The sequence below is a fragment of the Monopterus albus genome, unplaced genomic scaffold (assembly GCF_001952655.1).
Source record: "Monopterus albus unplaced genomic scaffold, M_albus_1.0 scaffold94.1, whole genome shotgun sequence".
NCBI classification, from domain to species: Eukaryota; Metazoa; Chordata; class Actinopteri; order Synbranchiformes; family Synbranchidae; genus Monopterus; species Monopterus albus.
Genome location: NW_018127974.1, coordinates 862,776 through 887,744, shown reverse-complemented (window position 1 = coordinate 887,744; position 24,969 = coordinate 862,776). Strand labels below are relative to the sequence as shown.

At 41.1% G+C, this 24,969-nt stretch overlaps 3 protein-coding genes across 9 annotated transcripts; 1 reads left to right on the top strand and 2 right to left on the bottom strand.

Annotated features, from left to right (window-relative positions):
• Positions 1-145: 145 nt before the first annotated feature.
• pabpc4 (poly(A) binding protein, cytoplasmic 4 (inducible form)) lies at positions 146-10,644 on the bottom strand. 4 transcript variants are annotated; one of them, XM_020608548.1, is made up of 16 exons: positions 10,520-10,644; positions 10,338-10,398; positions 5,873-6,066; positions 4,553-4,668; positions 3,418-3,557; positions 3,227-3,321; positions 3,009-3,146; positions 2,819-2,914; positions 2,417-2,686; positions 1,686-1,776; positions 1,483-1,578; positions 1,183-1,319; positions 996-1,086; positions 772-902; positions 540-659; positions 146-440 (listed from the first exon to the last, which is right to left on the bottom strand). In XM_020608548.1, exons 1-15 carry the CDS (start codon positions 10,586-10,588, stop codon positions 558-560), a joined length of 1,827 nt encoding a protein of 608 aa, XP_020464204.1. In that variant the 5' UTR covers positions 10,589-10,644; the 3' UTR covers positions 146-440; positions 540-557. The 4 variants fall into 4 exon arrangements, with proteins under 4 accessions (XP_020464204.1, XP_020464200.1, XP_020464202.1 ...); XM_020608544.1 differs by lacking the exons at positions 10,338-10,398; positions 10,520-10,644 and adding an exon at positions 8,141-9,427; XM_020608546.1 differs by lacking the exons at positions 10,338-10,398; positions 10,520-10,644 and adding an exon at positions 8,141-9,427 and having other exon boundaries at positions 1,189-1,319.
• A 1,842-nt stretch (positions 10,645-12,486) lies between these two features.
• tmem54a (transmembrane protein 54a) lies at positions 12,487-17,797 on the top strand. Its single transcript, XM_020608744.1, has 6 exons — positions 12,487-12,689; positions 13,889-14,085; positions 14,180-14,239; positions 14,578-14,763; positions 14,866-15,003; positions 17,438-17,797. Exons 1-6 carry the CDS (start codon positions 12,677-12,679, stop codon positions 17,558-17,560), a joined length of 717 nt encoding a protein of 238 aa, XP_020464400.1. The 5' UTR covers positions 12,487-12,676; the 3' UTR covers positions 17,561-17,797.
• Positions 17,798-17,901: 104 nt separating this feature from the next.
• LOC109965029 (probable histone deacetylase 1-B) lies at positions 17,902-24,232 on the bottom strand. Of its 4 annotated transcripts, none has more exons than XM_020608742.1 (14): positions 24,056-24,232; positions 22,391-22,503; positions 22,187-22,304; positions 22,021-22,095; positions 21,748-21,886; positions 21,373-21,514; positions 21,201-21,293; positions 20,998-21,106; positions 20,751-20,891; positions 19,680-19,788; positions 19,335-19,465; positions 19,058-19,210; positions 18,858-18,909; positions 17,902-18,773 (listed from the first exon to the last, which is right to left on the bottom strand). In XM_020608742.1, the coding sequence occupies exons 1-14, from the start codon at positions 24,105-24,107 to the stop codon at positions 18,746-18,748; spliced, it is 1,455 nt and encodes a 484-aa protein (XP_020464398.1). In that variant the 5' UTR covers positions 24,108-24,232; the 3' UTR covers positions 17,902-18,745. The 4 variants fall into 4 exon arrangements, with proteins under 4 accessions (XP_020464398.1, XP_020464399.1, XP_020464396.1 ...); XM_020608743.1 differs by lacking the exon at positions 24,056-24,232 and adding an exon at positions 22,895-23,089 and having other exon boundaries at positions 17,904-18,773; XM_020608740.1 differs by lacking the exon at positions 24,056-24,232 and adding an exon at positions 23,184-23,360 and having other exon boundaries at positions 17,908-18,773; positions 19,040-19,210.
• Between the last annotated feature and the right edge of the window lie 737 nt (positions 24,233-24,969).

Here is a 24,969-nt window from a genome sequence, read left to right as displayed (position 1 = left end):
TGCTAGTCCTGCCACACTAGTGACTAGGTAAGCGTTCAACAGTAACACACATACTGTAATGTACACCCTTGTAAAATGAGAAAATAGGTTAGTTGAAAGTATTAAAATAACAAAAATGATAACCTTGATATAGCATCTCTTTATTGAGAATACCACACACCCATGATGACATGATAGTTCACCATTTCACATCAGAGATACAACTGTCAAAGAAAAAGAACAAGGTATCTCTCCTTTGCCACAAAATGAAGGGCCTTCATTCAAGATTCATTTGCATTATTGCTTTTTATATGCAGTTTAAAAGTAAAGGTTCAAGTATATTTTATTATATTTTCTTTTTTCTTTTTTTTTGGTTGTTTTTACATAATTCTTCAGAAGACTGTGATGTTTGGGGCAGGTGTAGTGGGTCTCTTTGCATTCCTGGTTATGTTTTATGTGCCCTGGAACAACACAATGAGTCTTCATTAGTACCACAAAGCAGAAACTATGTATGACCAAATCAAGTATGAGGCAGTTTCTCTGATTATGTATTATCGTACCAGTCAAATACAGCAGGCTCAGGATGTGGCAGCAGCAGCGCTAGTCGCCATGCTGCCAACTTTCTGGGTGGCGTCCTTCTTTGCCTGATGTGCCTGTAGCACGGCCACAGCTTCTTCCACCTGTACAAGAAAAACATTAATACAAGTGTCCTAGTGTAATATGTGGATAATAGGTATGATATATGGATAATTTCAGTGTGACAACATGGCAACAACAGAGGCAGCGAAGAACCTTGGAACGCAGAGATTCATGAGATTCTAGCATATGTAGCAGTTCAGAGTTATCAATCTCCAGTAGCATGCCAGTGATCTTTCCTGCCAGGTTGGCATGCATGGCCTGAATCAGTGGAAAGAGACGCTCCCCTGTTTTAAAAAATAAACAGTGAGAGAATATAAATCAACCTAATGAAAACTGCAAAACACTACAGTCTGTTGATTATGAAAGGTTATTCTTACCTAGCATCTGTTTCTGCTCCTGAGGGGGCGCAGCAGCCAGCATGGAAGCTGTGAGCGGCTCCTGACCCTGAATGTGCACAGCTGGCTGAGCCTGGAAAGGACAGATAAATGAGACAGGAAGTAAGATTATTCATAGTTTGGAAGCAAAATTTGACTGAAACACAAGGTGATGTCATTGGTCTCTTACCAATACCTGCTGTAAGGCAATAGGTTGCACCACCTGGGGGTTGGGGTTACGGACACTTGTGGCATATTTGTAAGGAGGCATGGCACGAGGGCCGGGGACTCCCACTGAGGGACGAGGAGCCATGGACTGTCCACCTGCTAGGGTCAAAAAGGAAACAGTGTAGAATTTACAGAGTCTTGCTAACCTGAATTGAACACCGAAGAGTGCAGAAGGATCTTTATACAATATTTATAAAGTTCCAAAGTCAGAGTCCATGAATTGGTGGTCATTATTCTGCTCAGCTGTCACTGGTGAACACACCTCGGGGACCCTGAGTGCTGCTACTAGGGGTCATGTGTCTCAAGTTGGCACGTGGTCCTGGTTGACGCAGTGAACTGGGTATCCCCTGGAAACCACCTGGGAGTTGTGGAAGTAGGGATAAATACAACAATTGAATTTCATAAAAAGATCCATTACAGCCTTATTATAGCTAAATGAAGCATCATATAGTGCCATGTACTAACCTTGACCTCTACCACCTTGTTGCTGCCACCGGGGGTTGGGTCGCATTTGGGCCAGTTGATTGGGTGCATAGTATGTAGTCCTATTCTGGGCCTGGTGGGTACAAGAGTGAGCTGTCATCTAATCACACTAAACCACTGATAGGACTACCCTCTTTTTAAGAAATAAAAAAATATGTGGAATTTTTACTGGAATAAAATAAGATGTCTGTTTAGATTTTATCAGTTCAGACTTTTGCCTAGTGACCTCTGGGAAATGCAGTGCAAAAACCTCCCTTGTTAGTTGGGAATTAGCCTATTTTTAAACCTGAGACTGTTTATATGTTCCTCCTCATCTTAACCTGAATCCAACCTAATCCCTAACCCCATCCAAATGTCTTCTGAGAGGCTTACTCTTACACTAAACCCAACCAATTACCTTTGCTATGCCTAACCATAACTTAACCGAAGACCAAGGAAGGGTTACAGGAAGCATTAATCAAAAGAGAAACAGACTTCAAATGAAGACCTACATTAACTTTTAGACCTACACTGCAAGTCACAAAACAAAGATGAGCCAACATATTAAAAAGCTCAGTAGAGCTGTGTGAAACTATAGAGTGACAATTGTTTGTCAGTTGGTTGCTGCAAGCAACTGCTTTTGCATACTCATGTAATCCATTTTTAACATACAAATATAGATTACATAGACATACTTTAACACACACTATCAATTCAGATATCAATTTTCACACCTGTGGCACAGCTGGCATGAAGTAGCCACTGGTGGGCTGGAACTGATTAATGATAGCATTAGCCGGCATCGCCCTCATGCCAGCAATACGCTGCATGTACTGGTTGGTGAGGTGGGCTTTGCGCTCCTCTTTGCGCTGAGCGAGAGCCACGTAAAGGGGTTTGGAGCCAACAATACGTCCATTCATCTCAGTCACTGCCTTGGTGGCCTCTTCAGGGGAGGAGAAGCAGACGAAGCCAAATCCCTTGGAGCGACCCTCTTCTAGCATCACCTAAAATGTAACATTTAACTAGATTGGGTAATTAAAGCAGTACAAATATTTGTTAGTTGTTGTAGATAGAGTGTAATGACATCTACAGTATGTGGTCAAAATGCATTGCGTCGGCAACCTGATTTCTCTCACCTTGGCACTTGTAATGGACCCAAATGGAGAGAACTCCTTACGCAGTTTCTCATCATCTATGGTGTCATCCAAGTTCTTAATGTAAAGATTAACACCCTGAAACCAAAGACAAGCAAGCAGCTTCTTTACCATAACCAAAAAAATGGGATTGCTTGGATTAAGCTGACTGAGGAGCTAGTTTTTTTCAGACCTGATAACGACTGATCCTTTCTTGTTTCAGCAGCTCAAACTTCCTCTTCAACTCTGCCTGCCGCTCCATCTTCTTCTGAGCCCGGCCCACAAACACAGTCTTACCATTGAGTTCAGTGCCATTCATGTCCTCTACAGCCTTTGGATGAAGCCAGAAATATCAGAGGAAATTTCTAACGCGTAAAGATATATTTAACATATTTCCACATCTTCAAGTACCTTGTTAGCGTCCTCATGCTTTTCATAACTAACAAATCCAAAGCCCCTGGATTTGCCAGTGGGGTCTGTCATTACTTTTACACTGAGTGTTTTACCTGCAAAGATTAAAGGTCAGGTAAGTGGATGCGAGACAGCAGAGCTAGACCACATCAGGACTTCAAGTAATATACATGAATCTGGTCCTGTTTTACCATATTTGTCAAAAAGCTCCTTCAGTCGATCGTCATCCATATCATCCCCAAAGTTCTTGATGTAGACATTGGTAAACTCCTTGGCTTTTGCACCTAGCTCAGCCTCCCGCTCCTTGCGAGATTTGAAACGACCCACAAACCTGAAAATAGCCGAAGAGCAGCAAAACACAAGCTTAAAAAAACAAACCAGGATCCACCTGTTTTAAGGTCCTTTTCCCAGTCTAAAACACTGGTCATCCAGGTCTCCAGGTAAAGAAAGAGCTGCACCTGACCACACAAACATGATAAAGTAAGTGCTACTCTTGAAGCAGTTCACTCCTTCGGCAGATGTTTTTTTTTTTTTTTTTTTTTTTTTTTTTTTTTTTTTTTTTTACAAAAAACAGGAACAGCATTCATAAGTTGACTTCGCGGCTATATTTTATCACATGACATCATTTTGGGGGCGAACAATGAAAAAAGAAACATTCAACTGCTGTTAATATCACCAAAGGCAAGCATACAGTATATGCTGGTATGCTAGACAACACGGTGTACAACCATCGTAATATCTGGTCCAAAGCTTGATGAGGAGATGGATGGAAAGAGATGGAGGAACAGAGTCTCACAGTACAAAGGAAAGCTGAGGAGGGCCAAATGATCATATATACCTTGCAAAGATGACCTTTCCCCTTCTGCCATCCAGTATTGCATTCCTGTATTCGATCCATCACTAAAACACACAAGTCTGGGCATACAGACACATAAACACTAAGACGGGTGACCAGCATGTGATCAAATGAGGCAACAGAAAAAGCACCTGGTAGGAAAGATAAGTAAGAGGTTGTAGTCTGTCATGCATCCTTTTAGAGTCTATCTTCAAACGTGCAGTAGTAGAGATAGTGTGAGATCAGATCATTCACACACAAACTCGCCAACTGAAAAAAGACAAAACATCAGTCTGCTCAACATAAATGTGACACAGACAAGTCAGGTTTCTACATTAGACACATTTATGTCAACCTGTTACCATCTCATTGTTCCATCAAACACCATCAAGGCCATTTTAGAGTTAAAACAAGATAACAATGCTTTGAATGCTCTTTAATACTAAACACAAAACATGACAATGTGTGCTCCTAGATGATCAGACACTCACACCTTGCGGTCATTCAGAAGCATGCCGTTCATCTTCTCAATGGCACGATCAGCAGCATCCTGGGTCTCAAAATGCACAAATGCGTAGCCCTTTGAGCCATTTTCATCACACACCACCTGCAGCACAAAAAACACCAGTAAATATACATTTTAAAGGGATAGTACACTTCCTTAAATGTGATGTTCCTTATGTTTAAAACATATTGACTGTGGAAAATGCCCTTATACTGTACACTTGCATCAAGTTGAATAAAAATGTACTGTATGTATATAGCACTTTAATGCAATGTCTTGTTGACCAAAGTACTTCACATAAATACAATAAAATAAATAAAAAGAGGGTCATTATAAAAAATAAAAGCAAGAGGATATCAGATTTAACTAAATGTTAAAAGCCATCTCTTAAGATGAGATTAAAAAACTGCCAGGTCCCTCATGGGAGGTAAACTATTTCATAGTTAATAAAAAAATTGATTCAACAATGTACAAGATCCCGCTGGCTTGTGCCACCATATCAGATCACAGAGGTATAAAGGTGCCAGTCCATGTAAAACCTTAAAACATGAATCAATAACTTAAAATCAGTTCTAGAATGACCTGGGAGCCAGTGGACAGAGGCCAGAATAGGGGTTATATGGTCTTATTTACGTATACTTGTCAAGAGACAAGCAGCAACATTTTGGACCATCATCTCTCATATCTGTATGCTGAACATGAAATTACAGCCAGGAGCCAGTTGCTTAGCTTATGAACAGCTAGCCTGGCTCTGTCCAATTAATATGTTGCATCTTGTTTGTTTAGACTGTACACAAACCAAAGTGTAAGTGTGTAAACCCAAAACTTACCATTTCTCCACTTCAGCTGTCACTTCCACAACATATAACCTTAACTAGTTACCTTTAGACATAGTGGTATTTGTATTACCTTTGGACAAAACCAGGCTGTTTCCCCTTTTTCCTTCCAAATCTAAGCTAAGCTGACTGGGTACTTGTTGCAGTTGCTTTGCTCAATTTGTGCAAACACTTGTCTTGTTGTTTTACCAATAAATAAATAAATCAAGCCAACATTTATGTTCTGTAAAGATTTGTTAAATTTGGCTACTTCTTGCTATTAAAGAGTGAACTACAATGTAACTGATTTACTATTTGTTACTGGGAGTAATGGTGAAAGTAATGTGAAGAAGTCAAGTGCAAATATTATCCAAAATATCCATCAACTTTCCAAGCAGTAAAAGTTTTTCAAAAGGTGGGAATTTACATGGCTAATCAGCCTAAAGGAATTAACATTCCTGTTTTAAAGCCACTTTCAATGACAACTATACCTTGCAGGAGAGAATGTTGCCAAAGGCAGAGAAGGTGTCGTAGAGGGCTTTGTTGTCAATTGACTTGTCAAGGTTCTTGATGAACACGTTGCCCACTCCAGACTTCCTCAGCGACGGATCTCTTTGGGACCACATGATCCTGATTGGCTTCCCCTTCACCACGTCAAAGTTCATTGTGTCCAGGGCTCTCTCAGCTGGAAGGAGCGCCAGAGAGGTAGAGGGAAGAGGGTGGAGGGAGGTGGTTGTTTACAAGGAGCCATGAGTCCGAAAACATTTCAGTCACTAGTATGGATAGTACATGTCATGCTTCCTTCTGTCAATATTGTTGTGCAACAGTGATTATAATACAGCCATCCCTTTTAGTCACAAGCACCTGCTCTACATTATTACCCAAGAAAAGGCATGAGGCTAGAGTGAAGTGTATTAAAACTGTTTGTCCTGTGTGCCACTATGGAGAATCCCTGCTGCCAGCCCATTAACACAGCATGTGCAACATTGTTAAAATACTGCAGTAGACCATGTGGCTGACGAGCTGTCTGTACAAGCAGCTGGGACAAGAGTGTGATGGGCAAGCTGAGAGCACATGGCCCTGTTCCCTGCCTTACTACATGCTGCAGGGCCACATCCTACCTAGGCCAGCTGCAGTTATCGTTCCACCAGGCCAATAGATAACAAGCAGGTTTAAACTGAAGTTTTAAAAATTACTTTTCTGTTTAAATCAGTCAGAGGTTTACTTTCTTTTTCTATTGCTTTAATTCTCACATAGGCTCTTATGTACATGTGGGTGCAAAGGCCACACATCCTTTTGTTCCGTCACTCCACTGTAACAGACATACACAGGCCAGGCTTTCCAGCTAAAAGTGTCTGGTAAACAAAACTGAGCTGCCTTGTGTCTGCTGGCCTCAGCAGTTTGGCTTGCAATTGTACTTCACAACCCATGTGCTCAGAGAAGGTGTGTGATCACTGTCAAACATGGACTTCTAGAAGGCTCAGAGGGAAAGTTTAAAAAGGACATATTAAGTGATCTAATCTAGAATAAGAAGTAGCAAAACAGTGTTGTAAAATGTTATTTGTGTCATTTAAGAGCTTAGAGTATTACAGAGCTGGCAAATTTAGGACTGCTCAGAAAGATGTTCTATATTTGGACAGGGGTCCTGAGAGGTATGTGCTGGCATGAAGTGTGAGTAGAGCATTCTCTACTGTTGATGGGGAAGGCACATATTCAACCAGAATGCTCAGATGTGTGACACCCTGAGGTGTGGAGAAATTCAGAAGAGATTGTAAACAACCTGAACCACTGCCTCCTTTTACATGAAATAATCTATAATGCTTATGTGCTTTTTTTTTTGGTCAGTTATATTTTAAAGGCAGCACACTACTGCCCACTGTTAAGAATTCATTTAAATACACAACAGCTACCATCCCCCCATGTCTGCACCTCCAGCAACAAATGGCGTCTTTTCACTTGTGGCTCTTAGTCCAGTGAACGATACTATCTTTCTGGAAGAGAGCCAGTTGTAGCCTCTCATTACACTGGCTTTTAGTAACTGACTCGAACACAGATATGGTGTGACAGGTGATACAAGAGGCGCAAAAGTCAACGCAGTGCAAACAGTATCACTGGGCCTCCAAACACAACCACAGCACCTGTTACTTTTGCTCAGTGCTTTGATACCATTGTCTGTAAATGGAAAGGGCTCATAATAAAGACACTGATACATCTTTAGTTATTTACAGACATTCATTTTTGGCATCAGGTCTTGCTATTGTCAAATTGCAAGTGGTTTAGATATATCATTGATCAGCTATGGGATTCTGCTAAACCCCAGCTCACTGAAAAAGAAAGCTGGGAATAAATCCAAAGAAACAGGCTAAAGTCTTTGATATGGCATGTCAGGCTGGCAGTGCAGGGGTTATTGTTCAGCTGTGCTTGTCCCTTTGCTTTCAGTGAATATAGCAGCAGAGGATGATGGGAATTAGTTTCACTCAATGGCCCTTTAAATAGGAGCAGAAATGGGTCACTTTGGGTTGAATGTGCGAGAGCTGCAAAATGACTCAAATTCGATTTATCTGTTAACCTTTAGGCAAACTAAGTGGGGAGGGGTTTAACTCTATGGGTCAAATGACTTGCCGGTATCCGAGTTCATTAGACTTTGACATTGAACGTATATGGAACCAGACATTTGAAGGAGTCAATCTTTACGGTTCTTAAAGCCTCATGCAAGCACCGTGCTCCAACTTCAGTGACCACGCCGCATGTTGTCCTACCGTCAGCAGGCTGGGAGAAGTTCACATAAGCGTAACCCAGGGATCGCCGGGTGATCATATCTCTGCATACCCGAATGGACAGCACTGGTCCGGCTGGGCTGAATTTCTCGTAGAGCATCGCTTCCGTGATATCGGGGTGCAGATCGCCCACGTAGAGAGAAGCCATCGGGTAACTCCCCGTCGCCGTGTTCATATCTCAGACTTCACAAAAAGAAATAACTACAACACCTCCCCTTAGAAAAACCAGAAAATGACGATATGGGCTGTTTGCTGGTTCCTCTGCTGCGACTGGCACCTGAAACGGACAGTGAACTGGTCCAGAGCTCGTTGAGAACCTGGCTATAGAAATAGATTTCTTCCTTTAAAGCCACCAACTTCGCGTTAAGCTCAAGCTTTAGTTTTTTAAGTTATGGTTTTGCTATTTTTTTACGTTTGTATTTTATATTTTTAAGATTTTATAATTTTAAGCTTTTTCCAACAGGGAGTTAGACACTCATGGCTGTTTTGTGGCCGGGGAAAGAGACTGCGTGAAGAACGCATGGGCACTTTATACAGCAGCCAGGGTCAAACTCAGAAAAACACTGAGCATGCGGTGTAAAAGGGAGCGCGCACACAGCACTGCTTCAACTAGGGTGTCCAGCTCCCCACAGCGACATCTGGGTGGAAGAGAAGGCCAGTCACAGGAGCCCAGCAGTCAACTCTATGGGCTTATAAACGTCATTCACTTAATACTACTGCAGAAGAGCACTTATAAAAACCTGGGTTATTGTCAAATAAGTTTATTCACTTAGTATTAAAATATTCTACGTTGATCGTCCTCCTGAGGAAAAGAAATAAGTTCAAGGGCACATGCATCACGACAGATTGAATCAACATTTCCAAATTTAGATACTTCAACAAATCCAGGAAAGCTTTTCCCTTAAGCTAATCCATCCCACATCTTACCTTTTTGCTGCACCACCACTTCCCCCTCATAACTCAGCCTCTGGGACCCATCTGTGCCCCTGGAGAACTGAAGTTTTGAGTGAATTGGCTGGATATTTGTCTCACAGCTTCATCCTCCTGCATTAGAGCCAGCTCATCTTATTTTATTATTAAAGAAATGTACATTAGTCTCTGCTGACAGAGGGATGTTGACACCTGGCTGTGTGGTGCACTGACAATAACCTGCTCCTTAACACTAACAAGACCAAGGAGCTCATTGTGGACTACAGAAGGGAAAATAGATGCACACACAATCCCGTCCATATTACCGAGATGGTTGTTGAACATGTCCGCCTCAAATTCCTGGGGACTCACATCTGAGGATCTGTCCTGGACTACCAACGCCTGCAGCCTGGTTAAGAAGGCTCACCAGTGCATCTTCTTCCTGAGGACACTGAAGAAGAACCGCCTGTCTTCAGCCATCCTGGTGAACTACCACTGTGCCATCGAGAGCATCCTGACCAGATGTATCACAGTGTGGTATGGAAACTCTGCTCTGTCTCTGACCGCAAGGCGTTGCAGCAGCTGGTGAAAACTGCCCAGCACATCACCGGAACTTCCATTTCCAGCCATTGAGGGTGTCCACAGGGAACGCTGTCTCCGATGTGCTCGCAGCATTCTCAAGGACTCCTCTTACGTCATCTCTCGTCCTGGGACTAATGCAATATACTTCTGCTACCTCCAACACTGAGTTGATCAGTTAATTTGCACATACTCTACTCACAGGATACTGCTCTGTATTCATTTGCACACTGTTCATATGCAGATACTGTATATTCATCTTTATCTCTGCATTATTTACATCCATTGAACTGTTCACTCATTTAACTTATTGTTATCTTCTTATTCTGCACAATTTCATTCCATTGCACCAGTGTCCTATACGCTTAATGCATCTTATCCATCACTTGTAATTCAAATCCATAGCCTGTTGTATACCGTACATTGCCCTACATATCTTAATGTGAATATCAGTTGTACATATCTATCAGTAAAATAATTCTGACTATACATACTGTAGATATTGTGCACTCCACACTGCTGTTATTGGACTTCTGGTTAGATGCTAAACTGCATTTCGTTGCCTTGTACATGTATAATGACAATAAAGTTGAATCTAATTTAATCCAATCAAATCTGTGGTTAAGAGCCACAACTGAACCTGATGGTTTTCAGACCAGGAACCAGTGTTGCTGTATTCAGTAGCCTGTACCTGCCCAGGCAGCCAAGAAGTCCTTCTGGCAACTGGATCCTGGTGCACATTCACCAACACCCTGTGGGAGAGAAGCAACCTCACTTCTTGATAGAATGGTACCAGAAGCTGTTGTATTCTCAGTCACTGCAGTGACATATTGGATGGAGTCTTACTAGTTGAAAACAGTTTACTCAACTCACCACATGAGTAGTTGTAAAGACAAAATGGTTTGGTAGCTCTTTGCTGCTGCAGCAGCCTCCAGCCAGCATGACATCACTGGAGCTCTTAAATTCATCACAAAACACATCCACAGTGGGGGGGCACTCAAAACTCCAGGCTTTGTTCAAGTTGCTCCTACAAATGAGACATTAATAAGGTGCATTGGCAGGAGGGACAGGTGTTGGCAATCAAGCTAATGAGGCTGGCAGGCAATTCATTGGATAAAATCTCTTCTTCACTGCACTGTACACCAATGTAGCCAGTAATGTTTTGTATATTTTTTTGTTCATTTTATTGCAAGACAGAGGCATTTAGCAATTATATAAAAAAAAAAAAAGGAATTGTGTATTTTGTTCTTGTCAAACCCAGTAAGGTAAAGCAGCTCAAGTCTTTTCCATCTGTAACAACAGCAGCAAGTTGACATTCACTTGAAGAAAACTGACATCATGGATGGTGAAAAATCTTATTCTTTTTTTGAGTGTGCCTGAAAATACTCAAATGATTAGTACATTTATAGTGAAAACAACAGTTAAAGAAAGAGAAAAAATAAAAAGCCACACATGATAAAAACAGAGAAACACTACAGTATAAGCATCATTGCTGGAAATATATAGGCATTATTTTTGTTAGATTAATATGCCTCTTATTTTCCTTATTAATGGTGTTGTCTATAAAATGTAAGTAAGTGGGGGAAATGTGCATTATAATTACACATAGCACAGGGTCAAATCTTCAGATGTCTTCGTTTGTATGACTAAAAATAAAAAACCCAAAGGTTTCAGTTCACTATCAGGTGTTAGAAAGATCAAGTGAAATCTTTACATTAAGTATGTTTGCAATTTTATCTTCAAACTTAGTAAAACAATTATCAGAAAAGCTGATGAAGCTGTTGATCAGCTGTCTGATAAAATGACTAACTGTTGCAGCTGTAGCCAAACCCCAAGCAGCATTTGTTTACAAGCCTCCATGTTTAACGGAGCCAATACGAGGTTCATGTAAATAAATAATTTGTATTCAAATCATCATGATAACTTATAACAGAGAATCGGCCTATTATCCATTTGTACAACTATACAAATAAGATAAAAAGTCTTCAAAGGCAGATTCATCATAGATGGCGAGTTTCAAAATAAATGCCTTGCAGTAAACAAACAGCTTTCCAATCAAATTCTGTTCTCATACTACCAAAGGCACCATAAAAATGTGAAATATGATTCAAATTTGCTTGGTGAACACATGATCAAAGATGTTTTCCCAACTCTATAAATACATTTCCTGACATCTTCAACACCCGCCTCACCCGCAGAGCCATCAGCATTGCTGACGACACCTCCCACCCCTCACACTCCCACTTCAGACTCCTGCCTTCAGGGAGAAGGTATCGGAGTCTTCAGGCCCACTCCACCAGACTGACAAACAGCTTCATCCACCATCCCCTGGACCATAACCCACCACTGAACATAACAAGACTACCATTGTTGTTTTACACAAACTCAATACATTCCCCCTTCTTGTTGTATTACATGTAAATCTGCTGCTTGACTGTTTTACCATCATATCTGCTGCTGTTGGTCATTTGCACTACTGTCCATGTGCATCTCAATCTCACAACCATCTGTCAATATTCTTGTTATTATTTGCACTACTGTCACTGATTGTACAGGGTTTGAGTCATAGCCTATTAGGTTGTACCATTTAGCTTTATCCTAATCACTTTGACTTAGTTTTCTTATTCTTTTTAGTCTATTTTCACTCTACTTTTATTCTATTTTAGTTTCCTAAATGGTATGGCATTCAATACTAGGTGAGAAACGTATTTCGGTTTTCTGTATGTCCTGCACATATAGTGAATTGACAGTAAAAATCTTTGCTCTTGATACAATCTTTAAACGTGACTGATCATTTTAAAAAGCATAAATAACTTGTACCCATTAGAGATACACCCTAGTCCTGTAACGTAAAGGTGCATTGGGGCGGAGCTTCCGCACAGGTAGGCGGCAGCTTGCGCCTGTCCGCAGGTGAGCGGAAGTAGAGTAAAACAACAAGGTGCCACCACAGCCAGACTGTCTAAAAGCTGCCTGAAATGACTTTAACACGAGTAGTGCACTGATATTGTTTAAGAGGACAGAAAATCCACCATGATACATTGCGGTAAGTTAACTTTTATAAGTGTTTCACCAAACTAACTGGGTTGTTAGCGCTATTTTTAGGCGTGGTCTGCGGAGCTCGTAGCTAAACGTTTGGTTGACGGAACTCAGTATAATCTCTTAATGAGTTGTTAAGCCTTGTGTAGTAGTGTAGCTAACCTGAATACAAGTGAACTTTGTGGATAGCTGCTGAATTGGCTTGCGTTGGATTCACGGTGATGGGCTATTGATAATAGGTTAGAAGCCTACATCAGGCTAAAACTAATGGGAAATACAACAGTCCTGCGATAAACCATCCTCCATGAAGGTGGCGATGTTTGGTTTGGTGCTTCAGCCTAATAAAGTGACAACTGAGTGCATGGCCCATACTAGTTTGACTCCTACACTAAGTTATATGTCCTATAATTATTATGAACATAAAGTATCAGATATCACCAAGTAGAATGACAGAAAATAGCCTAAGCTGGAACTTAAGCCTTATGAAGTTGTAATAAGATGCATCCACTTCATGATTATGTCTACTATACAACAGTTTTTATTTGGGTGTGTATGCCACATTGACAATAAGTGATGCAGTGTGTGATGTAAGTGTGTGTACTTGAATGGCAGCAGACATTAGACTAACGATATTATGATCAACAACATGGCAGAGGTTAATGAGACAGGCCAGGTAAATGTGGGGAACGTTTAAACAACCCACCCAGAGCTTTGTGCTGTTTGGTTTAGGATGGGCTTGAAGCACTAAAACAGCACAGCACACCCCACACCCCCCTTCTGAATTTTCACCATAGCTGCAGCCTTGTGCAGTACGCTGTGGGTGAGATCTTCAGCCATCTCTACAGGGGTTGGGGACTTTTTGTGGTAACTGCCTTATTCACAAGTGCTGTCATGGCGTGCTAACCATCGGCCCGCTTCCTTTTTGCTTCGCTGAAACCACAACACTGCAACAAAGTCAGCTTGCACACATTCTCAGTGCAGTAACTGCTTGTTCTGTATTTTGTATCATATTTAATGTGTTTATATATGTACTGTAGTTTGATCACACTATGCTATGTTTGGCAGCAGCACAGCGATGCACACATATTTGCATACTCTAATATGAGATTGCACTTGCGTGCTTCAGTTTGATGACATGGACAGTTTATCTGTTAGATTTTGACAGAGGCCAGGATGCTCAAAATAACATGCTTCTGCTTTGCCTAGGAGTATGTTGTGCCAGCCTCAAGGACAGAAAGGCCCTGATGAAGATGGGGCTGGGGCTGGTGCTGGTGAGCCATGTCAACTTTGTTCTTGGAGCACTGGTGCATGGTGCTGTGCTCAGGCACATCAGCGTGCGCTTTCAGTCCCTAACCATTGTGTACGCCATCACTAATATCCTCACCATTGCAGGAAGCCTGTTGGTAAGTGGTCGGATACGCATAAAGAACTTAGAATCAAATTGATATTAACTTTTTTACCTTTTTTACTGAACTTGTGACATCTTGTACTTACTAGGGAATCATTGGTGGAATAATGACAATCATCCTGTCCAAAAACAAGAAAAACAAGGGCTTGGTAAATACTGTTTTGCCATCTTTGCTAGAGCATGTCCCTCCTCCATTCACCACTCATGCTTATCGTTTTCTGGCTCTTGTTGGAACTTGCCCTTTGCTTTTGACAGAGTGCATGTGTGTATGGTGATCTGGAAGATGATAAGATGATAGATATATACACAATATGCAAATACAGAATTTATTCAAATATGCAATGTTTTATTAGATCTTGCACTTACCTGTGATTTCTCCTTTTCCTAGCACATTAGCTTTCAGGAGGACAAATGTGTTTCACAACCTAGACTGAGTATTTGTTTCTACTTAAACACACTAAAAGATTTTGTTATCATGTCCTTGCAGCAGTGGGGCCTGTTGGTGTTCAGCTTCCTGGCAGGTCTCTTGGCAGTTGCCTCCACTGTGGGCTTGTCATTTTCTATGGTGAAGGCCATTATTAATAGTGGAGAGGACCTACTAACACACTGCACGTATTCTGATGATGATGTTGGCTCTACGTACAAATGCCCCTTTGACCCCACCCGAATCTATGTAAGTTAAATGCGAATATTTATCCACTAGTTCTGACACTGACTTGAATTGTTGCAAAAAAGAATGATCAGATTTGTGTTCTGTCTTTTTATTGTTGACCAGGCGACCACACTCATTCTGTGGGTGCTTCTCATCTTGATGTCCATGGTGGAAGCAGTGTTCTCCTTCCGTTGCTTCATTACATGCACTTCATTCCCGTACCTCTGTCCATGCAGGAAGAGGCCGCACCAGGCCAAGAAGGTAAGCTGCTGTCACACCACTGGCTTCTATCGACAAGTGTTAGCATCAGCTAGACCTAGAGTGTTTCTCATGGTGAGGGTGCGTTTGTAGTTCGCATGGATTGTTCAGTTATGTTATCTGTAATGTCTCGCATATAGTACATGTTTGATTCAGACATTTTGCTGTTTTGAATATGAAAAGTGTGTTTTGCACAAATGTAAATGATGAAAGAGGGTGTGCAAAGAAAAGCTAATTTTCAGCTCAGAATTTTTAAACAATTTCGACATTTAAGAAAAATCCACCTTGCAAACAAACAAGTTTAACCTCAATTCACTAAAGGTGAATTGTGTGCTTTTACTAGAAAATGGTCTGATCACATTAGTAATCATTACAGGGCTCAGTAGCAGCATAGCAGCAACCCAAAACAGGAGATCCAACCAAAGTTTTAACAGTAAACTGACCTGGCTTCATGATATCACAAATAGAAATGTGACACTCATTTTAATACATACAAGTGCAAGTCATGCTCTAGACCTGCTGAAAGACAAACATGAACATTGTGGTAACTGTGTTCCTCATCTTATGCTGTCTCAGTACATGTAAATAGATGTAAATAGATGTCCATACAGATCCACATATGTGGACACACCTCATGTGTTCATTTTAGCACATTGCATGTGAAACACAGCTTGGTTTTCTTTTCATTTTGAGAAACACCTTTCAGAGTTATCCGGACTGACATGTATTACTGGCACAAACTGGAGCTCAGTCTTTATAAACAACCCTGTGGTGAGATATTTGAATAAATAAATGTTCTTTATAATATATTCAAGTAGAGTTCGAACAGTGTTGCAGGCACTTGATAAAGTCTAGACCAAAAGTAATTGGACACTTCCATGTTTTGTTCTTCAGGCTCTGTGCTTCAGAACATCTGATACAAAAGAAAAAAAATGGATAGTACACTGACATGCCAAGTGTCAGCTTTAATTTGAGTACGGCCAAATCAATATAGAAAGAACTGAGTACACACAGTGCTCAAAGTCCAAGGGCTCAAAAGGAATTGGGCAGATATATATGAAGTCAAACAAAATCATTATATTGAATATTTTGTGGAAAATCCTTTGTAGTCAGTGGCTGCCTGAAGTCTGACCCAGAGACACGAGCAGACACCTTGTATCTTCACTGGTGCTGCTCTCCCAGGCCTTCACCACAGCCACCTTCAGCTCCTGCTTGTTGTGGCGTCGTTCCGCCTTTGGTCTGGTCTTCAGCAGGTGGAATGCAGGTCAGTCACGTTGAAATCAGATGACTGACTGACTGACAGATGACTGTCAGGGATATTCTACCTCTTCAAACTGAACAGGTGGAATACAGTATGGTTAGGACCATTGTCCTACTGAATGAGAAAATGTTTTGTTCAGTGAATTTTGATGCATTAGGCTGAATCTGAATGCACAGAACACTCCTGTGTACCTCTGCATTCATCCTGTTGCTTCTGTCAGCAGTTGAATCCTCAACCAATCCATTGGCAGCCATACATGCTCAACCTGGCCTTTGTGTTTTGAGGCTTACCAGGGGTTAGTGTCTTATGGTAAAGTCTCTGAGATTATGATCAGGAAATCTCCTCTTGTTAACTAACAAGGAAACTTGCACAGTACCTCCTCAAGCATCCTCGACTTGCTGTGCAGTTAGATAAGGCTTTTTATTTACCATGCAAAATATTATTAATGTGATTATGATGATCTTCTTGACTTGAATGGTCACTTCTTTACTCCTCACATTAACAACTCCACTTCAGTTTAAATGGCCGCGCTCCGTCAGCTCTGAGCTACGTGTGAGCTCTTTTGTGTTTTGAACTAACATTTAAGATACACAGCTGTCCAGTTACTTTAGAACCCAATCTGGACACTGTGTGTTTAAAAATGCTGTACTGTCTCTCATACAGTTCTTTTATTTCAAATCGGATGTGCTGAAGCAAAGAGCCTCAAGAACAAAAATACTTAGTGTCAGGACTGTTGTGGGGTAGGCTACACATCTTTATTCCCGCCCATTATTTATTCAAAGTGTGTCTATGCTTTAAGAGTTGTTTACATTTCTTCTCGTCTCAAATTGCCACAGGGTATAAAGCGTTAGCCAGACACATTCCAGCATGCAGTAGCCTTAAGCTACTGAAATGCTCACCACTACAGTGCATCTGAGGGGGAAAGCCAGTTGTGGCTCATGCCTGAAAAAAAAAAAAAGTTGTATTGGATTTGTTTTTAACTCTTCTATAGTTTTCTATTGAGACTGCAGGTGGATAGTTATCTGCTATTTTATAGTAATATCTTGTGAACCTCCTAATAGTATTAAATTTATTCCCAGAAAAGGAAAGCACAGCATACGCATGCAACACATTTGCACAGCATACGGTCGTGAAAGTTAGCTTCTCTATCACATGCCCATTCGTGTATTGATTCAGGTGCGAATACAGAGAACCCCAAAGTCAGCACCAGATCCAGAGAGTGAGGCTGAAGATGAGCCTGTAGAGCAGGATGAACTGCTGGGCGGCGACACGGCAGTGGAGCAGAGTGAGTGGCTCTGAACCAGCTAAACCTACTGAGATAGGTTGTGAATTGCTGGGTTCACCTGGATAAAAAGCAACATCATCTCAGTGTTGTTGTATCATGTGTCTGTTACATATTGTCCGAGGAAGACATGGGACTCAGCCAACAAACGCAAATGTATTTTATTTCCCTATGTACGATAAAATACAAACGGTCAGATTTTATGTTGATATTGTCTTGAAAATACCGAGAGTTGTTACCTGTATATTTACATTAAAAGTTATTTTATAAAATATGATTGACAATCATTTCCTCAAACTTGACAAAGCATTTTATAATTTTATTCTGAAAAACAAACATGACAGTTGTTCTAGTGTGCTCAAGACACACCTGGGGTCAGTGACCTCTTGTGAAACACTTTTACTTGGGTTTTTAGAATACAAATATACAGACCAACTGACTGAATTCTGGCATTTATCTTCACCTAATGTCCAACGTACTACACAGCACATCGGGCATTAACATTTTAGTGGAGTTTAAGCCTGACACCAGCAGTTGTGACAGGACAATTTCAATACTGCGAGGGAGGAGGACACAAATTTAACATTGTGATAGTAAAGGAAAAAGACATGTACTATAATAACCTATGATATAAAGAATGTAATTTATTTACACTGTGCCAGGTACGAGTGATATAGGTCAAGACAACTCTCTTAGCCACTCTCGGTGACCGTAGCAGGCACGACCAGCGACACAATTGCATTACAGAATTGCATTACTCTACAACATGCTTCAACTACAAAGGCACAGGACAAAAGTAGGACTGAAAGACAGAGTAGCCAAAATATCTATGATTTAAATAAATTAAATCCAGATGTATATAAAAGCATACATGTGTACCAAACCATTTTTACAGAACTGTTTCACACAGGAAAAGCAAGTGGCATAGCTTAAAAATATTCAGGACCAAAATGAGACTTGAAACAGTTTGGCTTCCAGGCCAAAAACAGCAAGGTTGGAAAGGTGTCCAACAACAAGAAGTTTAGACCATTGTCTTATTCTGAGGAAGAGGATGTCTCATTACAAATGTATAGTCCTTCACTGATTTGCACAGCAGCAGCCTCAAGAGCTGTTTGATCAAAAAAATAAAAATAAAATAAAAATAGAAATCTTGCTTTAGGATTTATGATCAGCTGCAGTGGCATCATTGGGTGCTGGGGACCTCAAGGTGTCTTGGACTCCTCTTTTGGCCTAAAGACCCAGAGTAAGAAAATGATTAATACTCCCAGTGAGTCACTTCCTGGACAACAGTAAATGCGTGCAGTGTTTTCTCACTTTGATGTGTCCATTTTCTCTTCCTCTGGTACCTTATCTTCTTCTTTTACTTCTATAAAAAGGACAGAAATAATCACAAACATGTCAAAACAAAAGTGACTTCATTAAATACTAATAACATCTGTTAAAAAAAAACTAAAGAGTGGGGTGAGTTGAGATGGACAAAAAAAACAAATAGGTACCTTTTGCTTCCTCCTCACCTTTCTTCTCTTTTTCTTCTCCCTCTTTGTCTCCTTCGGTTTTGGCTCGCTTGGCCTTCTTGAAGCTGGCTGCATTTCTGCGGCCTCCTTCACCCTCATCCTCGGAGTCCGAGAACTCCTCTTCGCATGCTATTCTCTTGTCATGAGCACGGACTATATGTTAACCAGAGGACAGGGTTCAGTTAAAGCATGTTATGTATTCTGGGAGGGTTACCTGCAAGAGAACTTATGTGCGGTCAGTGGGGGAAAAAGATAAGACTATTTGAACTGGTCGTACTGGAGATACGTTTGTTGGGGTCATCCTCCTCCTCGTCTCCGCTGTCCTCCTGCACAGTGTCCTCTGGAATGGCCTGCATCTGAACTCCCGGGGCATGAGGCAGCATGCGCAAGTTTTCAAACAAACGTTGCCTAGAAGACAGAATGCGCTGTTAACGGAGAAAACCACAGACAACCTGAGATGTTGACCTCTACCTTTGATCTGGCAGTGTTCTCAACTTTTCAATTACACGATGTTGGAAATATGACTCGTGACTCCAATGATGCTGTGCAGTACAGACATTATGCAACCTGACATTTCATAATACATTCAGACCAGTTTATAGTCACAGTTTTGTGGACTCACTTGATCTTCTCCAGGTAGTCAGTGGTGTTCTGATTGGTCATGTTGGAGGGGCTGATGTGTAGTTTGAAGTCTGGGCCAAAGTACTCAAAGTAGTCGTTGTACGGGAGCTCTGTCAAATTAAGTTCAGATCACTACATTTTTATTATTGAATTGTTTTTAAGGGGCTATTACAAATAATTCAAGTCAGGCTGTGTTTCTTTTTTTAACCAGTATGAAATTATAGTATGTACTACTTATCTACAAATTCAAATGTTTTACAAATGTTTTACAGGGCTGCAAGTAATGTTTATATTTAATTAGTGATTAAATTATTCCCATTAGTCCATAAAATGTCAGGCATAACAAAAAAAATCCCATGATAAGTTAACACAGATCAGAGAGATCTTAAAATAGCTGCTGTTGTGTTATTTTGTGTTTATCAAAAAACAAAGTTTTCAATTTACATTATAAAAACAAAAGAAAGCACATTTAGGAAGCTATAATGTGCACACCCAGGTGAATCCCAATTCCGCTAAATGCATCCATGTTTCCCTCACTTGCATCTTTTCCTTGCATCTTAGTCCCGTAAGATGCAAGGAAAAGATGAGGATAAACTAAGAAGAGAGGAATGAGAAAACACTTTTTGACTGACATGAGACATCCTTTCCTCTGATCCCTGGTGTAAAGCATCCGATCACACACTGGTTTTCAATAAAGGGGCATGTCAGTCCATGACAGACTTCTGTGAAGGATACACTTGTGTACCCTCGGTTATAGCTCTTTGAGATAGCGTCCTTGCTCCTCAGAGCAGAAATAAGAGCTTTGGGATGTCCTTCATTATGATGGACTTATGGGTCGAGTGAGGATCGAGGAATGGCAAAATAGGGGAATTGGGATTCACCTCCTGTCTTTGACTGTTTATCAAAGTTGTCATCAGTTTCTGTTAACCGACAAAGAAATTAGTTTTATCTACACTATATCTGATGTACAGTATCATATGGTTTGTGTGTTATTCATGCTACAGCACTAAGACGAACAGTTCAATTTCCAGCACAGAACCTGATTTCAAATGAAAACTCTTTTCAGTCTCACCATTAGGGATGGAGGAATCTAGGGCTACAGCAGTTTCATACGTCCAGCAGCGTGCCACGTTGCGGATGGTGTAGCCTCCTCCACCCAGCATTAGCAGTGGCAGGTTGAAGCCTTTTATGTACTCCACACACTTGGCGTGGCCTGAGCACAAAGACAAGTTCATTAAAAATACTGACCAAACTTTTTGGTTTCTCAGTTACATTTACAGACTTGTAACATCGCGAGGAAAGAAATGTTTCAGACTTACCTTTAATGGTGAGGTTGAAGCAGCCGAGCCGGTCTCCTGACAGAGAATCAGCTCCACACTGCAGAACCACTGCGCTAGGTTGGTACATCTCCATCACTTTAGCCATGATCTACACAAACAATATCCACCCTCAAATGCGTCAGTCCATTGAGGGAGATTTCCACTTCCCAAACATGGCGATAAACAAATTACTATTTACTCACAGGTTTGAATATGGCTTCATAAGACTCATCGTCAATCCCGTCCCTCAGTGGATAATTCACAGCATAATATTTACCCTTCCCAGCCCCAATGTCCTGCAGGGAACAAAGCATATGTCAGCTTACTGTATTATCCAGATATCATGTGAATCAGTCAAATGATTTCAGTGCTTACCCTTAGGTCACCTGTGCCAGGGAAGTACTCTCCGTACTTGTGGAAAGACACAGTCATAACACGGTCTGTGGTGTAAAAGGCCTCCTCCACACCATCTCCATGATGGATGTCAATATCTATGTACAAAACTCTCTGGTGGTATCTGGAAAGAAGGACAAAATCCTTTAAGTCCTACTACTTTCAAGCCACAAGAAAGACATCCTGCAGTTCATATATTTACTGTACTATTGTTTCTGAAAACTCCCCTGCCTATTTGGGTGAAATGGACCTTGAAGCAAACAGTTAAATTTTAATTTCATCAACCATGCAGCGTTTCATCCACTAATGCAAACTAGTCCTGTAACAGAGGGGCAGTGATAGTGTCTTTGTACTCACTTCAGTAACTCTAGAATAGCCAGAACAATGTCGTTGACGTAACAAAACCCAGAGGCCTCAGACTTCTTGGCGTGATGCAGACCCCCAGCCCAGTTGATGGCGATGTCCGTCTGCTGTTTGTTCAACTTCACAGCACCGGCTGGTGCACAGAGTACAAGCGAGAATTAATAACCTGTTTATACTGAATTTAACACGTTACTGAAGCAGTGATGCCATGGTTACTGTCCAACACAGCATGTTTGTCTGAGTAGTATTCAAAGGGAAACGACTTACCAACAGAGCCCCCCGCTGAGAGCTGGCAGAACTCAAACAAACCGTCAAACACTGGACAGTCCTCTCCCACATTAACTGCAAAGCAACAGCACAGAGTAAACCAAAGCACTGCTGTCACTCATGTCAAATTGTCAACAGTCAACCTTATGTAAACAGTCCAGCTTACATCTCTGCATTTGCTTGCTGTACTCTGACATGTTGTCTGGTCGGATTGAACGCAGGAATTTGATGTAATCGTCACTATGATACTTGGTCATCTCCTCTCCACTGGCTTTGTGTGGACGCTGAAAGACAACCGAGTCTCTAAGACACACAAAAACCTTCTGAGAGCCATTGATTTGACTATGAACATTCATGTGATTTCACATACATATATCTCCATCTTTCTGTAGAGGCCATAGTTGAGCAACAGGTTGTGTGTCATGCGGATTCGGTGGGGCTTCATGGGATGCCCTTGACCATAGTAATAATTTCCAACATCACCTAAAACGACAAACAAATTACTGGTTAATCTACGAACAAACAAAAAGAAGAAGAAGAACAAATGCAAACTTGAACAGGAATACATTTTTCACACTAACGTTATATGTCTGTGCGGAATGTGTTCATGCACTAAAAAGTGCACGAGTTCAACAACACTGTAACTGAGTGAGTGCACGTCATGATCCTGTAGCCGGACTCTCACATCAATTAGTTAGCCGCTATGGAACTAACGGATACAACCGAACAGGGTGGCACTTTGTCACACACGGAGATTAGTGTGGCTCCAAACATTCTTTTACGATAAACCACTTAGCACTGTAGAAAGATGGCCGATTTTAATGTTAGTTTAGAGTTGATGTCAATTGTGGTGACAATGAAGTAGCCTACTCACAATGCCATTGTTAGCTTACTAGCTGGCGATAACTAGTTAATCCGGTTAAAGTACTAACATCCGGCAGATAAACACGGCATCACAGGGACAAGCAGCGCATTCAGGTCAACTGGACAAGTATCATTAGAGCATTAACAGTATGCGTTGACTTGGTGGCACTGATAGCTAGGTTGGCTAACGAGCCAGGTTAGCAAGAGGTGACATAAACGGCAACCTTTGTTAGCGGAAGGTGGCGGATTTCACCTATCCGTGCGCCGGCTGCGCACAGCACATGTACATGAGTACTCACCATCATAGTAGTAGCAAACTTTTTTCTTTGTTCCTTGGGAAGTAAGCGCCATTTTATTATTTTAAGCAGGCTTTCACCGTACACAGCACAAGAGAAAAGAGCGACGAGAGGCGGATAATTTGAATCACATCCAGTCAACGGGATGTAACGTACGTGGCTTTCAATAGGGGGCGACAGTTCACACTCTCTACTTGTCTTGTGTTCCTGTTACTTTGTTACTACGTAACGCCTGTAAAGTACAAGTGTTACATAGTGGTGGAAGAAGTACTCAGAACCTTTACTAAAGTAAAAGTATCAATACATCAGTGTAAAGATACTCTGTTGCAAGTAAAAAATCCTGCATAACACTGTAACTGAGTGAGTGCACGTCATGATCCTGTAGCCGGACTCTCACATCAATTAGTTAGCCGCTATGGAACTAACGGATACAACCGAACAGGGTGGCACTTTGTCACACACGGAGATTAGTGTGGCTCCAAACATTCTTTTACGATAAACCACTTAGCACTGTAGAAAGATGGCCGATTTTAATGTTAGTTTAGAGTTGATGTCAATTGTGGTGACAATGAAGTAGCCTACTCACAATGCCATTGTTAGCTTACTAGCTGGCGATAACTAGTTAATCCGGTTAAAGTACTAACATCCGGCAGATAAACACGGCATCACAGGGACAAGCAGCGCATTCAGGTCAACTGGACAAGTATCATTAGAGCATTAACAGTATGCGTTGACTTGGTGGCACTGATAGCTAGGTTGGCTAACGAGCCAGGTTAGCAAGAGGTGACATAAACGGCAACCTTTGTTAGCGGAAGGTGGCGGATTTCACCTATCCGTGCGCCGGCTGCGCACAGCACATGTACATGAGTACTCACCATCATAGTAGTAGCAAACTTTTTTCTTTGTTCCTTGGGAAGTAAGCGCCATTTTATTATTTTAAGCAGGCTTTCACCGTACACAGCACAAGAGAAAAGAGCGACGAGAGGCGGATAATTTGAATCACATCCAGTCAACGGGATGTAACGTACGTGGCTTTCAATAGGGGGCGACAGTTCACACTCTCTACTTGTCTTGTGTTCCTGTTACTTTGTTACTACGTAACGCCTGTAAAGTACAAGTGTTACATAGTGGTGGAAGAAGTACTCAGAACCTTTACTAAAGTAAAAGTATCAATACATCAGTGTAAAGATACTCTGTTGCAAGTAAAAAATCCTGCATTCAAAAGTTATTTAAGTAAAAGTACAAAGTGTTGGTATCAAAATATACTTAAAGCAGATACATCTGCTACAAACAACTTTAGACACACACACACACACACACACACACATACATATATATATATATATATATCACTACTACTGAAAACCTATGGGCTCTATATTCCGTATACATTAGTTTTGGAGCTGGTTGTCACTGCTGCTCTGACTGTCACAACTGAAACTTAAACATAAGCCCAGATATATGAACAAAACCAAGACTACTTTATAAGATAAAGTTCTCCTTGAGCACTGATAATAACTCATTATAACTGATGCATTAATATGTAAGTAAATTTTATGATGAAGCTGGTCAAGGATGACCTAATTTTACCAACTTTATATTACTGCTTGGCAGTTTAAGCCATAAAATATAACATTTTTGCCTCTAAAACAGAGTATAAAACATAAGGTAGAAGAGGAAAGATAAAGGAAGTACCTTACAACATCACAGCTTCCACAAAATCATAGTCATATTTAGTACTTGAGCAACTGTACTTACAGTAGTTACATTTCACCACTGCTATCCAATC

Excerpts from the sequence above, each read along its gene's own strand:
- pabpc4 (XM_020608544.1), bottom strand. The coding sequence starts at position 8,333 with ATGAACACGGCGACGGGGAGTTACCCGATGGCTTCTCTCTACGTGGGC. Across the intron at positions 6,067-8,140 it reads CTTCTCCCAGCCTGCTGACG|CTGAGAGAGCCCTGGACACA; the intron begins GTAGGACAACAT and ends CGCTCCTTCCAG. Across the intron at positions 3,322-3,417 it reads GGAGCTTTTTGACAAATATG|GTAAAACACTCAGTGTAAAA; the intron begins GTAAAACAGGAC and ends TAATCTTTGCAG.
- tmem54a (XM_020608744.1), top strand. Across the intron at positions 14,240-14,577 it reads ACAAGAAAAACAAGGGCTTG|CAGTGGGGCCTGTTGGTGTT; the intron begins GTAAATACTGTT and ends ATGTCCTTGCAG. Across the intron at positions 14,764-14,865 it reads TTGACCCCACCCGAATCTAT|GCGACCACACTCATTCTGTG; the intron begins GTAAGTTAAATG and ends ATTGTTGACCAG.
- LOC109965029 (XM_020608740.1), bottom strand. The coding sequence starts at position 23,235 with ATGGCGCTTACTTCCCAAGGAACAAAGAAAAAAGTTTGCTACTACTAT. Across the intron at positions 22,096-22,186 it reads CAGCAAGCAAATGCAGAGAT|TTAATGTGGGAGAGGACTGT; the intron begins GTAAGCTGGACT and ends GTTGCTTTGCAG. Across the intron at positions 21,887-22,020 it reads CTCAGCGGGGGGCTCTGTTG|CCGGTGCTGTGAAGTTGAAC; the intron begins GTAAGTCGTTTC and ends TCTGTGCACCAG.